Below are 17,554 nucleotides of genomic sequence, written 5' to 3'. Positions count from 1 at the left end.
ATGCTGAGGCAACTGACCTTGCAGAGGATGGTGTTCTTGCAGACTGTGCCTCTGAGTGTGAGGAGGAAGCCCATTTCTTCTTGTCAGAAGAGATGACTTCTCTTCAAGAGACATGGGGAATGAGGATCAGCAGACGAACTGGCAGAGTGTGAGGGCCTCACAGGAGCGGAGTCTGGGTCCGGGTCCGACACAGGTCACAGTGATTTCTCCATGAGGAGAAATTTTAACCAAATGTCTCAGTCTTTTCTGGCTCTGGCTGTTATGCCATGGCATTGGGACACTTTTGTGGGACATGTCTCTCTCCCAGACAGCAAATACACTGTGGGTTGCTGTCCATTCCCAAGAAACCGGCCCCAGAGGGGCATACCTCTTATACCCTCGGCATCTGGGCATAAGGGTGAGGGAACAAAGCTTCCTGGCCTGGAAGGGTGGGAAAATGAAAACCTAAGCTACTGAAATAGCTGTAAAGGTAAAAGTTAAAACAAAAAAATGTGTTTTTTTAGATTGAAGAAAGGAGAAGTAGCAGCACTAACTACGCTACAACTAACAGGTAAGGCACTAGCTACTGAGGGAACAGGAGAAGCGGACCCTGCTGTGGATTCCATCCCAGACCAAAGGCGGCAGAGAAGGAACTGAGGGCGGTCGGACTGTACAGTGTTATATACACGTCCCGCTTACAGTGCAAGAGGGGGAGGTGCACATGTGTGGTCCAACGGGCATTGTTGATGAAGATATTCAATCCCAGGTGCTGCCACACCTGCAAGCGTAGCATCCATGGGGACATTACTTGAAGAACCACTGCTCAGGAACCATTCTGAGGCCAGCTACCATCAATGAGATCCTTCTGATCAAATAAGCCAAAGTAAAATCAGTGAGGAGACTGACCTGCTATGAAAAATTCAAACAGCTCCATATACTTCTCTTGGATATAGTTGGTGTTGAATGAAATAATAATCTGGGTGTATTTAATAGCTTTTGTCCACTTCACAAAAAAACCAAACTGACCCTTAACATCCAGTCATTGAAGGATTTGTTGAGATAATATCCTCAATAACGGGATCTGAATCTCACCTGAACACATTCAAGATTACCCTGAAGTAATCAGTGGATGAAGTGAAAATGGAAGCCATGAAATGAAGGATCTCTGTGTTAAAAGTAGTAGCTAGGGCACTCAGGTAATAAAAGATTCCATCCTCTCCCATTCTAAATTCTGAGAAAAAGACACTACTGTCATCAGCACCTTCCCCCATCCATCTCCTGCTTATTGCTGGTTTTGGCCCCCAAAACGGAGAGCCAGATTCCTGGGAAACTAGGTTAATCACAAGGAATACATACAGATGTATTCCCCTCTATGCCTCTTGTATGAGACACACATAGGCGAATACCCTTTTCCCATACAGAGGTTCCCAAAGAGGCTGGGAGGTTCTCCCAGTTCATTGTCTGAGCAATTCTCTGTTTCTTCCATCTGTATCATAAAATAAGCAATCTCCAAGCTCTCGCCTCCACCAAGAAATAGAGGCAGGGGCTGGAAATTTGAGAACTGAGTCTCAAAGTAGTATTAATTTTTTTTTTAAATGAACACACTTGCTGTTCACTCCTGCCCCTCTTTAAAAAAAAATGGAGTCCTTTAATATTTGAGGAGTGTGCTGGGGCATCAGAACCATCCTTTAATACATTCAGGGTATCAAACAATAAATGTTAATATTACCTTTTTCAGATCTACCAAAAGTGGTGTTGTTTCAAGAACTGAACATGGCTCTATTTTGTTGCTGAGAACAATGGGAGGTTTTTCTGTATTGATCTTTTGAAACTCCTGAAAGTACACACATCATTTAGAAAACACTAACAAAAAAAATATGTACTAAAAAGTTTTTATTTCCTATGCTACCCCACTAAAGTGGCCAAAGAGTAAATTTTAAGGAAAGGAATTACGAGTAAGAAAAGCTACTTGCCAGTTTAAGTGCTTCTGCCTATTCCCACTAGTATAGCTCACCAAAGAAAGTGGGACTCTGCATACATTTTTCATGCGCTCAGACTTAAATGTTCTGCTGAATAGTTGCATTACCCCAATGGGCATTTCATTTCTATATGGTTTCAAAGCTGAGAGATAATGGCATGCATAATGAAAATGGGAATGTGCAGAGGCAATTTTTGAAAATCCTATTTTTTTTTTAATAATTTGCCAAAAATCTGCACACCTTTATTAAACCATGTAGACTCAGTGACCTTGCATGATTGTTTTTGTTAGATTGTGAACTAAAAACAAAAACAAACAAAAACCAAAAAAGTTGTCAACATATTAAAAATCTAGGCTAACAAACGAAGTCTCCTTGTTTGTTTTCCTAACGAAAATGAAGATTTCTTCCTCTTAACTGGAAATATCTCATTTTCTTCTTCCATCCACTACACAGATTCTGGCTGCTCTTAGTTATGGTTTACAGGAACATCTGAGCACAAATCTGACAGAGCAGTTAATGGACAGCCCCCATGTTGTCCATTCAAATACAACTGTCACTAATAGCCTAGGGGTCTGTACTTTTAAAAATATTTTATTTAAGATGACACTCTAGGGTACAGATCAACTTGCTCTCCCACTTTGAAATGGGATTTACAAGAACTCTGATACAAAAAGTTTTACCATATTGTCTCCAGGTAAGCACCAGTGAATTCTTTGCTGAAACTTCCTAAAGTAACAATCCTTAGTCATTAAAAGTTGATATTCAAATAGAAAACTCTAAAAATTCAGTATATTTTAGAATGATGAACTAAGATTAATTTTTAAGACAAACTTTGGCTAAAAATTATGCTCTTTGGAATATACGTAAAATGTCTGCACATGTAATTTTTTTCAGATATAAAATAACCAAAAAAGCATATGTGAATTCCAGAAGTTGCTCCAATAAGTCTATCTGAATCACATCTACCTAGAGCAAATCTACACAATTATAAAAGATGATCACATTTCAATTACACAGAAAACAGTATGAATGCCAAGATAAATGCTAATAATTAGGGTTCTGAATATGAGGGCATGATTATACATATCTTGTCTAATGATAAAGCCATTCTTGTGTCCTATTATATTAAATACTTTCTTATAAAAAGTTTATTTTAAAATAGGACTCATTTGAGAACAAACAATGTACAATTACAAGGCCATAAAGAGCTTAGTAGTGAACTTTATACAATAAAAATATAAAGTTAAGTTTTAGAAGTACCTGCTGTTCATAATGATTATCAGTTTTCAAAGGATCAGGATTCAAAAACTGCAGGAGTCTGAAAAAGCGTTCAAGTATTAAATCCAACACGTATGAAACAGTGATGTCCTTTTCCAAACACCATCACAACCAGTTTTTAACTTCACTTAAAATTAGTATATATACACATTAGTATGCTGTGAAATATTTCAAATGTCTAGCATGTATGCAAAGACTTTAGATTCCCTTTAAAGAACTGCAGAAATTCACAAGAAAACAGAAATTGTTGTTAATAATAAATCAAGATGTTCAGAATTTAATACTTGCCTTTGACCTATAACAATCAGTTAAGGAAACCATCACTCAAATCTCAATAGCTAATTTCTCAGGATACAGAGAACTAAATCAAACTTAATCCAAGAAAAAGGGGTTTTGAAATTTCAAAAAGGGAAACAACCGACCGAGTCTGGCTTCAACTGCCAATTTCACTCATTTAGCTTTCTTTTCATGCACTTGCTAAGTATTTAAAAGGAATAAGGGGGGAAATATACTTCACAGAGCCACTTTTTTCGTTGTGGTCTTTATCTCCTATAGTTGTTTTTTAATTATATTTTCATTTAAGGCACTAGAATAAAAATTATTGCATGAATTTACAGAGGTATACAAAAACCCTTTGTTACAAAAGACTGAAATTTCAGCTAATAAATGAGAAATGCCAATATTTACACTTAGTTGATGTTTGACTAGCTAAACTGCATCTAAGGCCTGGTCTACACTAGGCGTTTAAACCGGTTTTAGGAGCGTAAAACCGATTTAACGCCACACCAGTCCACACTGAGAGGCCCTTTATATCGGTATAAAAGGCACTTTAAACCGGTTTCTGTACTCCTCCCTAACGAGAGGAGTAGCGCTAATATCGGTATTACCATATCAGATTAGGGTTAGTGTGGCCGCAGATCGACGGTATTGGCCTCTGGGCGGTATCCCACAGTGCACCACTGACCGCTCTGGACAGCAATCTGAACTCGGATGCAGTGGCCAGGTAGACAGGAAAAGCCCCGCGAACTTTTGAATATTTCCTGTTTGCCCAGCGTGGAGCTCCGATCAGCACGTGTGGTGATGCAGTTAAAAATCAAAATAAAGAAAGAGCTCCCGCATGGACCATGCGGATGTGATCGCTGTAAGGGCAGGCAAATCTGTTCTATCAGCGCTCCGTTACAGAAGATGAAATTCAAAATCATTTTTAAAAAATCTCCAGACAGATGCCATAGCAGGGACTCAGCGCACTGCTGCGTGACAAGCGTAACGGAAAGCCAAAGAATCAAATGGACGCTCATGGACTGGAGGACTCAAGCTATCCCACAGTTCCTGCAGTCTCTGAAAAGCATTTGCATTCTTGGCTGAGCTCCAAATGCTTCTAGGGTCAAACACAGTGTCCGTGGTGGGTCAGGGCATAGCTAGGCAATTTACGCACCCCCCCACCCACCCCCAGAAGTGAAAGGGAAAACAATCCTCTCTTGACTCTTTTACATGTCACCCTATCTTTACTGAATGCTGCAGATAGACGCGATGCTGCAGCACTCAACACCAACATCCTTGCTCCCGCCACGCCATGGGTGGCTGATGGTGCAATATGACTGGTATCCGTCCTCATCATCAGCCTATTGGCACATGGGGCAGTGCAAAAGGACTGGTAACCATGCCGACTAGCATCGGTAAGGTCAATCAAGGGCACCTGGTCCTAATTTTTCATGGTAGATGGTACAGTATGGCTGATAACCATCGTCATCATAGCAACAGGGGGCTGAGCTCCATCAGCCCCCACCCTTCATGTGTAAAGAAAAGATTCAATTGCCCCTGGACTAGCAGAGGGATGCTGGGCTCCTCTCCTCCACACTCCTTACTGTCCTGTCTGGACTATCATAGCAGCTGGAGGCTGCCTTCCACTCATTTCTCACTAACAAGTCACTGTGTCTTATTCCTGCATTCTTTATTACTTCATCACACAAGTGGGGGGACAATGCTATGGTAGCCCAGGAAGGCTGGGGGAAGAACGGAATCAACAGGTGGGGTTGTTGCAGGAGCACCTCCTGTGAATAGCATACAGCTCATAATTTCTGCAGGATCTGACACAGAGCAGCTGTGCTCTCTGGTTCTATGATACAGTGGTTCTCTAGTACACTTGCCCATATTCTAGGCAGGACTGATTCTATTTTTAGATACCAAAAAGGAGGGATTGACTCAGGGAGTCATTCCCAATTTTGGCTTTTGCGCCCCTGGCTGATCTCAGCCAGGGGCACTTACGACAGCAGCAAATGGTGCAGTGCAAAAGGACTGGTAGCCACGATCATCTTATTACCAATTTATGGTATGGTAGATGGTGCAATATGGCTGGTAACCATCTCTGCTATCATGCAAAAGCAAAAGCATGCTGCTGTGTAGCGCTGCTGAATCGCCTCTGTGAGCGGCATCTAGTACACATACGGTGATAGTCACAAAAGGCTAAACAGGCTCCATGATTGGCATGCTATGGCATCTGCCAGGGAAATCCAGGGAAAAAAGGCACGAAATGCTTGTCTGCCGTTGCTTTCCCAGCGGAAGGAGTGACTGACGACATTTACCCAGAACCACCCGCGACAATGATTTTTGCCCCATCAGGCACTGGGATCTCAACCCGGAAATTCCAAGGGGCGGGGGAGGCTGCGGGAACTATGGGATAGCTACGGAATAGCTACCCACAGTGCAATGCTCCAGAAATCGACGCTAGCCTCGGACCATGGACGCACACCACCGATTTAATGTGTTTAGTGTGGCCGCGCACACTCGATTTTATACAATCTGTTTTGCTAAAACGGTTTATGTAAATTCGGAATAATCCCGTAGTGTAGACGTACCCTAATTCTCGCTGTTTAAATGTAACCAGGGGTGAGCTGGAGCCGGTTCGCACCGGTTCGCGCAAACCCGTTGTTAAATTTAGAAGCGGTTTTAGAACTGCTTGTTAACTAGCTTCCCTGCGAGGGAAGCTTTGACGGGCTCTGCCTGGGAAGCCTGTAATTCCTCCTCCCGGCCGCCGGGGGGCGCTGCGCTTTGCTGCGAGAGCCATGTGAGCTGCCTCCTGGCCCTTTGGCTGCTCCTGCTCTTTGGACCTCTGGCCCTGGGGCTCCCGCTGCTGCCCCGTAAGTCCCCGGCTGCGTCCTGCTGCTCCCAGCCCCCCCCGGGTGAGTATCTGCGCCCCTCCCCCGCCTTCCCTGCCCCCAGCCAGCCCCTGCCCCCAGCTGCCCCCAGCCACCCCCAGCCAGCCCCTGCCACAGCCACCCCCCGGCCCCAGCGACCCCCAGCCAGCCCCTGTCCCCAGCCAGCCCCTGTCCCCAGCCAGCCCCCAGCCAGCCCCTGCCCCCAGCCAGCCCCCAGCCAGCCCCTGCCCCCAGCGACCCCCCAGCCAGCCCCTGTCCCCAGCCAGCCCCTGCCCCCAGCCAGCCCCCTGCCAGCCCCTGCCCACCCTCTGCCCCCAGCGACCCCCAGCCAGCCCCTGCCCCAGCCAGCCCCTGCCCCCAGCGACCCCCCAGCCAGCCCCTGCCCCCAGCCAGCCCCTGCCCACCCTCTGCCCCCAGCCACCCCCTGCCCCCAGCCACCCGCAGCCACCCCCTGCCCCCCCCTGCTCCCCTCTGCCCGCAGCCAGCCCCTGCCCCCAGCCAGCCCCCTGCCCCCAGCCAGCCCCCTGCCAGCCCCTGCCCACCCTCTGCCCCCAGCCAGCCCCCTGCCAGCCCCTGCCCACCCTCTGCCCCCAGCGACCCCCAGCCAGCCCCTGCCCCCCCTCTGCCCCCAGCGACCCCCAGCCAGCCCCTGCCCCCAGCCAGCCCCCTGCCAGCCCCTGCCCACCCTCTGCCCCCAGCGACCCCCAGCCCGCCCCGGCCCCCGCCAGCCCCTGCCCCCAGCGACCCCCCTGCCTGCCCCTGCCCCGAGCCAGCCCCTGCCCCCAGCCAGCCCCTGCCCACCCTCTGCCCCCAGCCACCCCCTGCCCCCAGCCACCCGCAGCCACCCCCTGCCCCACCCCCTGCCCCCAGCCGCCCCCTGCTCCCCTCTGCCCGCAGCCAGCCCCTGCCCCCAGCCAGCCGCAGCCAGCCCCTGCCCACAGCCGCCCTCTGCCCCACCCCCTGCCCACAGCCACCCGCAGCCAGCCCCTGCCCACAGCCACCCGCAGCCAGCCCCTGCCCACAGCCACCCTCTGCCCGCAGCCAGCCTCTGCCTGCAGCCCCTGCCACAGTCACCCCCTGCCCGCAGCCAGCCTCTGCCTGCAGCCCCTGCCACAGCCACCCCCTGCCTGCAGCCAGCCTCTGCCCACAGCCGCCCGCAGCCACCCGCAGCCCGCCCGTCTGCATCACCTGCCCACAGCCAGCCCGTGTCACTCCCTGCCTCCAGCTAGCCCTGCCCCACGCCCCTATCTGCAGCCAGCCCCACATCCACTGGTGCCCTGCAGTTCCCAGGGCAGTAACCCTGCACACCTGCTTTAATGAGGGGGGGCAGGGAGCAGCTGGGACCCACACATGTGCACACCCTAGAGTGACCAGACAGCAAGTGTGAAAAATCGGGACGGGGGTGAGGGGTAATAGGAGCCTATATAAGAAAAAGACCCAAAAATTGAGACTGTCCCTGATCACCACCCACACATGTGAAACGGAGCTCATTTCTAGTTCAGCCCCATCTTTTTAAAAAAGAACTTTAGGTAGGGTTAAAATACATCTGTATTTTCCTGGACATGTCAGGCTTTTCGGTTCTTAATCACCTCCTGGGAAAATATGGACGTATGGTAACCCTATTGGTACAAAAAATACATGCTGTCGCACATCCCTTAAATCAGAACTTTTTATAGGGAACCCGTTGTTAAATCAGAACTTTTTATAGGGAACCCGTTGTTAAGATTTTGGCAGCTCATCACTGAATGTAACCACTAGTTTTACTCCAAATATGAACCACCACTATCAACAAATCCCCAAAAAAGCTAAGTTCTCTTTTAATGGCCTCAAAACATTGGCTGAAAACACTTCGGGATTTGTATTATTGTTACATACAAAAACTGTTAATTAAGAAAAAAGACAAGAATATTTGAATCATACCTGTTTACCCGCACAGTAGGCTGTGCAGAAATATTTATATTTTCTTTAAAAGAGAAACCCACAGTTGCTCTGACAGCCTAACAAAACAAGACAAAAAATAGATACATATGTTGTCAGTGCCCTGAGGAAAAGCGTTTTAGAAAATCATTATTCCGTGTGAAAAATTACGCATGATAAGATTGGTTTTGTTTCTAATGCAAGACCACAAGCACTTCCAGCTAAAAAAAACAAAAGCTGCAATTAACCAATAACAGCCACAGTAAGACAAGACAAAGTTAATTTCACATTTTTGAAAGACTAGAACAGACAATAGATTTAGAAAAGCAACAGAAATAATTTGTTTCAGAATTAAGAGAAGATGCAAACAGATTAATAATTCACACCAACATTATCAGAACACTGAAGATATTTTAAAAAATTAGACATTCACACTATTGCAGTTAAAAAAGCTTAAACACCAAATAATCTAGAAATTAATCAGTTATCATACCATCACCAGCCTTAAAAGGACATACTCACCCAAAGTATAGGTGGCTTCACAAAATGGGATGCCTGTCCTCAAATCCCCTGAGTATTTTTGTGGCTTTAAAATCAAATTATCCTATTTTAAAGTACTTTCCCATGATACTGTATGAAAGATCCACACAAAAGAACAAGGGAAACAGAGCAGTAGAGCTCTGAGAGCAGTTTTTAAACTAGGAGATGGGGGAAAGCCGACTGCTGCAGAGGAGCGTGTGGATCGGACACAGACTTCTCCTAGGGGAGAGTCTGATGATAGAGAATCTCCAGGTTATAGTCAGAAGCAGAGGACTGAAAAGTATAATGTAAGGGCCGGATCAGATAATAAACAGTCACATAAAAAAGAATCTGGCACATCAGAAAAAGGCAGGCTAATAAACAGGGACAAGTTTTTAAAGTGCTTGTACACAAATGCCAGAAGTCTAAATAATAAGATGGGTGAACTAGAGTGCCTTGTGATAAAGGAGGATATAGATATAATAGGCATCACAGAAACCTGGTGGACTGAGAGCAACCAATGGGACACAATCATTCCGGGGTACAAAATATATCGGAAGGACAGAACAGGTCGTGCAGGGGGAGGAGTGGCACTATATGTGAAAGAAAGTGTAGATTCAAATGAAGTAAAAATCGTAAGCGAATCCACATGTTCCATAGAGTCTCTATGGATAGAAATTTCATGCTCTAGTAAAAATATAACATTAGGGATCTATTATCGACCACCTGACCAGGACAGTAATAGTGATGATGAAATGCTAAGGGAAATTAGAGAGGCTATCAAAATTAAGAACCCAATAATAGTGGGGGATTTCAATTATCCCCATATTGACTGGGAACATTTCACTTCAGGACGAAATGCAGAGATAAAATTTCTCGATACTTTAAATGACTGCTTCATGGAGCAGCTGGTACAGGAACCCACAAGGGGAGAGGCAACTCTAGATTTAATCCTGAGTGGAGCGCAGGAGCTGGTCCAAGAGGTAACTATAGCAGGACCGCTTGGAAATAGTGACCATAATACAATAGCATTCAACATCCCTGTGGTGGGAAGAACACAACTGCCCAACACTGTGGCATTTAATTTCAAAAGGGGGAACTATACAAAAATGAGGGGGTTAGACAGACAAAAGTTAAAAGGTACAGTGAAATCCTTGCAAGTTGCATGGGCCCTTTTTAAAGACACCATAATAGAGGCCCAACTTCAATGTATACCCCAAATTAAGAAAAACAGTAAAAGAACTAAAAAAGCCACCGTGGCTTAACAACCATGTAAAAGAAGCAGTGAGAGATAAAAAGACTTCCTTTAAAAAGTGGAAGTCAAATCCTAGTGAGACAAATAGAAAGGAGCACAAACACTGCCAACTTAAGTGCAAGAGTGTAATAAGAAAAGCCAAAGAGGAGTTTGAAGAACGGCTAGCCAAAAACTCCAAAGCTAATAATAAAATGTTTTTTAAGTACATCAGAAGCAGGAAGCCTGCTAAACAACCAGTGGGGCCCCTTGATGATCAAAATACAAAAGGAGCGCTTAAAGACGATAAAGTCATTGCGGAGAAACTAAATGGATTCTTTGCTTCAGTCTTCACGGCTGAGGATGTTAGGGAGATTCCCAAACCTGAGCTGGCTTTTGTAGGTGACAAATCTGAGGAACTGTCACAGATTGAAGTGTCACTAGAGGAGGTTTTGGAATTAATTGATAAACTCAACATTAACAAGTCACCGGGACCAGATGGCATTCACCCAAGAGTTCTGAAAGAACTCAAATGTGAAGTTGCGGAACTATTAACTAAGGTTTGTAACCTGTCCTTTAAATCGGCTTCGGTACCCAATGACTGGAAGTTAGCTAATGTAACGCCAATATTTAAAAAGGGCTCTAGGGGTGATCCTGGCAATTACAGACCAGTAAGTCTAACGTCGGTACTGGGCAAATTAGTTGAAACAATAGTAAAGAATAAAATTGTCAGACACATAGATAAACAAACTCTTGAGCAATAGTCAACATGGTTTCTGTAAAGGGAAATCGTGTCTTACTAATCAATTAGAATTCTTTGAAGGGGTCAACAAACATGTGGACAAGGGAGATCCGGTGGACATAGTGTACTTGGATTTCCAGAAAGCCTTTGACAAGGTCCCTCACCAAAGGCTCTTACGTAAATTAAGCTGTCATGGGATAAAAGGGAAGGTCCTTTCATGGATTGAGAACTGGTTAAAGGACAGGGAACAAAGGGTAGGAATTAATGGTAAATTCTCAGAATGGAGAGGTGTAACTAGTGGTGTTCCCCAAGGGTCAGTCCTCGGACCAATCCTATTCAATTTATTCATAAATGATCTGGAGAAAGGGGTAAACAGTGAGGTGGCCAAGTTTGCAGATGATACTAAACTTCTCAAGATAGTTAAGACCAAAGCAGATTGTGAAGAACTTCAAAAAGATCTCACAAAACTAAGTGATTGGGCAACAAAATGGCAAATGAAATTTAATGTGGATAAATGTAAAGTAATGCACATTGGAAAAAATAACCCCAACTATACATACAACATGATGGGGGCTAACTTAGCTACAACTAGTCAGGAAAAAGATCTTGGCGTCATCGTGGATAGTTCCCTGAAGATGTCCACGCAGTGTGCAGAGGCGGTCAAAAAAGCAAATAGGATGTTAGGAATCATTAAAAAAGGGGATAGAGAATAAGACTGAGAATATATTATTGCCCTTATATAAATCCATGGTTCGCCCACATCTCGAATACTGTGTACAGATGTGGTCTCCTCACCTCAAAAAAGATATTCTAGCACTAGAAAAGGTTCAGAAAAGGGCAACAAAAATGATTAGGGGTTTAGAGAGGGTCCCATACGAGGAAAGATTAAAGAGGCTAGGACTCTTCAGCTTGGAAAAGAGAAGACTAAGGGGGGACATGATAGAGGTATATAAAATCATGAGTGATGTTGAGAAATTGGATAAGGAAAAGTTATTTACTTATTCCCATAATAAAAGAACTAGGGGTCACCAAATGAAATTAATAGGCAGCAGGTTTAAAACAAATAAAAGGAAGTTCTTCTTCACGCAGCGCACAGTCAACTTGTGGAACTCCTTACCTGAGGAGGTTGTGAAGGCTAGGACTATAACAATGTTTAAAAGGGGACTGGATAAATTCATGGTGGCTAAGTCCATAAATGGCTATTAGCCAGAATGGGTAAGAATGGTGTCCCTAGCCTCTGTTCGTCAGAGGATGGAGATGGATGGCAGGAGAGAGATCACTTGATCATTGCCTGTTAGATTCACTCCCTCTGGGGCACCTGGCATTGGCCACTGTCGGTAGACAGATACTGGGCTAGATGGACCTTTGGTCTGACCCGGTACGGCCTCTCTTATGTTCTTATGTTCTTATGTAAACAGACTGACTATATAAAGAAACAGTGAAACTGATTACGCATGAAGTGCTGTAATATGCTACCTATCGGGGTAGCAAGTAGAAGTTTTTCTGACAGAATAAATTAGCACCCTTTTAACTCTGTTCCTTACCCTTGACTGCCATTTCACATCAAATTTTCAAATGTGTGCTACAACTTCATGGCTGCACATGCACAGGGAAACAGACTGTGTATGTACATACAAACAGAAGTTCAAGTGACAGAGTCTATGAGCCTAGAGACCCCTCTCTTGACAAGTGTAAAACAGCTGAAGATTCAAGCAAGCCAGCCCTCCAAAAACTCTGATTTGGGGAAAATTTGAATGTTGGTTTGAGATACAATTATTCAAGCTACTACTATATATAATGTATTAGGTGCTGTAGTCTTCACTGTGTTACATTACAAATCATTCAGTATTTTCATTATAATGGAATGGAGAGTATGCTTATAAAATTTGCAGATGACACCAAGCTGCAAGAAGTTGCAAACACTTTGGAGGGTAGGATTAGAATTCAAAACAACCTTGACAAATTGGAGAAAGGCTCTGGATTCAACAAGAAGAAATTCAATAAAGATAAGTGCAAAGTATTTCACGTAAGAAGGGAAAATCAAATGCATAACTACAAAATGGGAAATAACTGGTTAGGCAGTAGTACTACTGAAAAGGATCTAGATGTTACCGTAGATCACAAATTGAATATGAGTCAACAATGTGATGCAGCTGCAAAAAAGACTAATATTCTGGAGGATATTAACAAGAGTTATATGTAAGACCAGGGAAGTAAACTGTCCCGCCCTACTCAGCACTGGTGAGGCTTCAGCTGGAAAACTGTGTATAATTCTGGGTGCCACACTTTAGGAAAGCTGTGGACAAATTGGAGAGAGTCCAGAGGAAAGCAACAAAATGGTAAAAGGTTTAGAATACCTGACCTATAAGGAAATGTTAAGACTACTAGGCATGTTTACTCTTGAGAAAAGAAGACTGAGAAGGGCCTGATAACTACCTTTCAGATATGTTAAGGGAAGCTACAAAGGGGACAGTGATCACTTGTTCTCCATGTCCATTGAAAGTAGGATAAGTGGTAATGTGTTCAATCTGCAGCAAAGGAGATTTTTGTTAGATATTAGGAAAAAAAATTCTAACTAACTATAGCAGTAGTTAAACTCTGGAATAGGCTTCCAAGGGAGTTTGTGGAATCCCCATCATTGGAGGCTTTTTAAAAACATGTTGGACTAACACCTGCCAGGGATGGTCTCAGTTTACTTGGTGCTGTCAACAGAGCAAGGGACTGGACTTGACTACTCTAGGTCCTTTACAGACCTACATTTCTATGATTTTATGTAATTTATCTGGCACGGTATTAATTTAGCACTAATATAAGCAACTGCAGAGGAAATAAATGAACTTTACATTAAAGAGCACTTCTGAACATCAACACATTTTATGCAAATTTTAATTTCAAGTTATTTTTGAAAGATGGCATGCAATACTTACAGACTCAGTTTTTCCATTAAAAGCAGGTGCAGCAATTTTTCTGCATGTCTTTTCAAGAAAAGAATTAGAAGCACCACCACCTAGAGGACGCATATGATTATACTTTACAACCACAACTACAGCTACTATAATAGCTCTCAAAATATATTTTTGTTTTTATTATTAAAAATCACCATATGTATATGAAACCATACATGGTCTATAACAGGGCTATAAAGCTATAAAGAAACTCAAAAAGCAAAATTTCCTAATTAATTGTATAAAATCTTAAAGACATTTAGCTACTTCTATGAAGAGTGTGCATACTTCTAAAGCTTGTATAGTATCCACAGGGCAGTGCATGCACTTTTAAAAATTTTGGACCACCATGTCTACACTGCAATAAAAAACCTGTGGTTGGCCCATGCCAGATTACTTGGGCTCGCGGGGCTCAAGCTAAGGGGCTGTATAACTGCAGTATAGACATCCAGGCTTGGGCTGCAGCCTGAGCTTTAGGACCCTCCTACCTCCCAGAGTCCTACAGCCTGGGCACCATTCCAGGCCCAGATCTCTTCACTGCAATTAAACTGCCCCTTAGCCTGAGCCCCATGACCCCAAGTCACTGGCACGGGCCAGCTGCGGGTCTTTAATTGCAATGTAGATATACTCTAGAGCAGGGGTCTGCAACCTTTGGCACACAACCCATCAGAGTAATCCGCTGGTGGGCTGCAAGACATTTTATTTATGTTGACCATCCGCAGGCATGGCTCCCCGCAGCTCCCAGTGGCTGTGGTTTGTTGTTCCCAGCCAATGGGAGTTGCTGGAAGCAGTGGCCAGCATGTCCCTGAGGCCTGTGCCACTTCCTGCAGTTCCCATTGGCCGGGAACAGTGAACCGCAGCCACTGGGAGCTGCAGGGGGCCGTGCCTGCTGACTGTCAACATAAACAAACTATCTCACGGCCCGCCAGCAGATTACTCTGATGGGCCATGTGCCAAAGGTTGCTGATCCCTGCTCTAGAGGGTCTGATATTTACAGGAGCTTAGCTTCCACAGCTCCCCTTCACTTAAAATTGCCAATAGTAATATTTACAGTATAAATACTTGAACATATTAACCTTTATTTTAAAAATATTACAAAATTCTAAAGTTATTTAGCTACTACTAGTAGTGAACAATTTCAGTGCAATCAATGGTTAGGCGCAATCAAGACTAGGAGAGCTGAAGCAGAAATCAACATTGCAACTGTGAATAAGAGATGAGGTAGGACATAAGAATGGCCATACTGGCTCAGACCAATGGTACATCTAGCCCAATATCCTATCTTCTGTCAGTGACTGGTACCAGATGCTTTACAGGGAATGAAGAGAACAAGGCAATTTATCGAGTGATGCATCCCCTGTCATCCAGTCCCAGTTTCTGGCAACAACAGGCCACAAAGGGCCTTAAAAGTGAAGACAAGAAAGTTTGTGCAGAAATCAGAGTGATGAAGAGTTGCAAGAAACAGAAGCACAAGATAGGATTATTGAACAGTGATGGTTTCAGGAGAGCAGAGAAAAGAATGAACCAACTTATGATATAAGTCAGCAAGGTCCCAGGACTTCCTCCTCCAAAGGTAATCAGTGAAACTAGTAACGAAGACAAGGGGAGAGACAGCAAAAGCTGGAAACTGGTAAGGCAGACAGAGAAATGGGACAAAAAGAAAAAGCTGAAGTTGGAAAAACAGTTACTGTTGAAGACAGTTATCCAAGGATTTTTGTTATGTAAACTTTGTGCATTATCAAACTTCCACATTTTTTAAGCAGATGGCCCTGCATGTATTTCATATAACATTCTATCACTTGTGCTCCTGAAGATTCTAGTGTCTTTGGACTGTAAACACATGTAGCCTAAAAAGAGACCTGAACACCTCACATTATACTAGAAATACAAAGTGCCCATTTCCTGATCTCGGGAACAAGATCCTGCAAACTTTTAAACCTAGAAGACTGCTACTATTTCACTAGAATTAACAAGGGGACTGAGTTGTGTTCAGGTGAAAAGAGTGGTTTTTGGAATAGAAATTATGTCACCCAGTGCAACCAACACATAAGTTATGTCAATATAGTGCAGAGTTAACGTCCCACTCCATTTTTTGGAAACTATATTGAGCGTCAGAAGGGGTAAGTATACATTGTACTCACTTGTTTCAAGATTATTGTGTACCTTCCCCTGCATTAACATTGGCCAAAGAGCAAGTGCAGGACTGATCACTTTCTCTGGAGATGACTTCAGACTTAATGAGGACCACGGCTTTTGACTTTTGGCAGAATTAACTGTGTTTTCTTTGGTCATCACATAACGAGCAAAGTTCTTTGCAACGAGATCATCATTAACACATACCTACAAAACAACATTTCCTAAACATGAAGTACAAAAAGGTAATCAATTGAAAATTCACAATGCATATTTGGAATAGAGTTAAAGATTTGCATGCCACAGCATAGCAATGAAAATGAGCAAAGGTCTATTTGTGGACATTTTCAGCAGAATATCCTTTTAACAGCTAAACAAAAAGGGAAATTCATTTCTAGTAGTTAGCATGTTGGCGCTTTAGAGTGCAGTTCTACTCTGAAAATTAACTTTGCAAAAATAACATTATGGGATTCATGCTTACTGTCACTCACTAAATTCTGCAGCAAATGTGCTCAGTCCACATACAATGGTTTTCTTCTGTGAGCCCTGAAAGCTCATTGTGACTGGAAAGTCAAGCTGATTTCTTTCCTTCTCATACATCACTAACAGCAATGGCAGGCCAAACTATGTCTGTGCAACCCTGCTGTCTTCAAATGTCATCACTAGTTACTACCACAGCCTCCATTGGTTTCAATGATATTGCTCAGACATAACTAATTGGAAATTAACAAGCAATTATTTGAAAGTGCACAAGAGGGAATGTAATCCAGCTCATTCATTCAGCTTTACCTTGGTAACCAAAATAGTAAAAAATATATTTTAGTCATTAATGTAAGCAAATATTATGATGAATACATGCAAGAATATGCAAACTCAGGAGAATCTGCCAAAAAGCCAACTCACCTCTCTTGTCACATAGAGGGTTACTGTTGCAAAGCAGTGGACTTAAAGCTATTGCAAGTTTGTGGTTTAACTTAACAGGTTAGCAGTCTAAAGTAAGTGAAAACAGACAGCATGGAAAGTACTTAAGGCCAACATGGGTACATAATTCAGATACTGACATTCATATTTAGACACCTAAACAGCAGCAGACTGATTCTCTCAGTTACTGAGAGCTCCAATTCCCATTGAAGTTAATGAGAGAAGTATTCTCATCTAGGTAAACTCTACTTTGAGCACATGTTCTTTGTTGTTCTTGGGAATTTTTTTTTAAGAAGCTGGAGTTTCAGGTAGTTTATTGAGTAGCACAATAGTAATGAACAGAATTTTGGATTCCTTCTAAATTGCTGTCCTTGAACAACCCAATGTCCACACTAAGAAAATCATGCACTCCCATTATAAATGACAAGCATGATTTAAAAAAACCAGCACTAAAGGCAGCACAAAAGGTACCTAAAAAAAGGTTAAATTTCTAAAGAATGGGCAAACAGTCAGAGAGCCAACATTTTATTTTAGAAGAACCTGTTTGGCCTCCCAAAAAGACATCACATTGGAACACTTTGTGTATATCAATCACACATTTACAATTTTCCCTCCTGCACTCTGTTTCAGTAGTAGCCCCATGAAGTATCAAGCCAGGTCAGAAACTATGCATTTTGATTCATAAAGAGGCAGATGCTCATTTGAACAATTATTTAAAAGTTAAGTATTTCCTTCCCCACCCTACACACACAAAA

At 43.4% G+C, this 17,554-nt stretch overlaps 1 protein-coding gene across 6 annotated transcripts in view; it reads right to left on the bottom strand.

Moving 5' to 3' along the window:
• Positions 1 to 17,554, bottom strand: part of TDRD12 (tudor domain containing 12) — a 246,959-nt gene that overhangs the window by 212,563 nt on the left and 16,842 nt on the right. For all 6 annotated transcript variants that reach the window (XM_044987027.1, XM_044987024.1, XM_044987022.1 and 3 more), the window contains 5 exons: positions 15,887 to 16,085; positions 13,728 to 13,807; positions 8,312 to 8,388; positions 3,219 to 3,276; positions 1,709 to 1,813 (listed from right to left, as the gene is read on the bottom strand). In XM_044987027.1, the coding sequence (XP_044842962.1) occupies positions 1,709 to 1,813; positions 3,219 to 3,276; positions 8,312 to 8,388; positions 13,728 to 13,807; positions 15,887 to 16,085 (519 nt within the window). The remainder of the gene's footprint in view (positions 1 to 1,708; positions 1,814 to 3,218; positions 3,277 to 8,311; positions 8,389 to 13,727; positions 13,808 to 15,886; positions 16,086 to 17,554) is intronic.

The sequence above is a fragment of the Mauremys mutica genome, chromosome 14 (assembly GCF_020497125.1).
Source record: "Mauremys mutica isolate MM-2020 ecotype Southern chromosome 14, ASM2049712v1, whole genome shotgun sequence".
Lineage (NCBI taxonomy): Eukaryota > Metazoa > Chordata > Testudines > Geoemydidae > Mauremys > Mauremys mutica.
The sequence above is the reverse complement of the archived record's forward strand: the minus strand, read 5'-3'. Positions and strand labels throughout refer to the sequence as shown.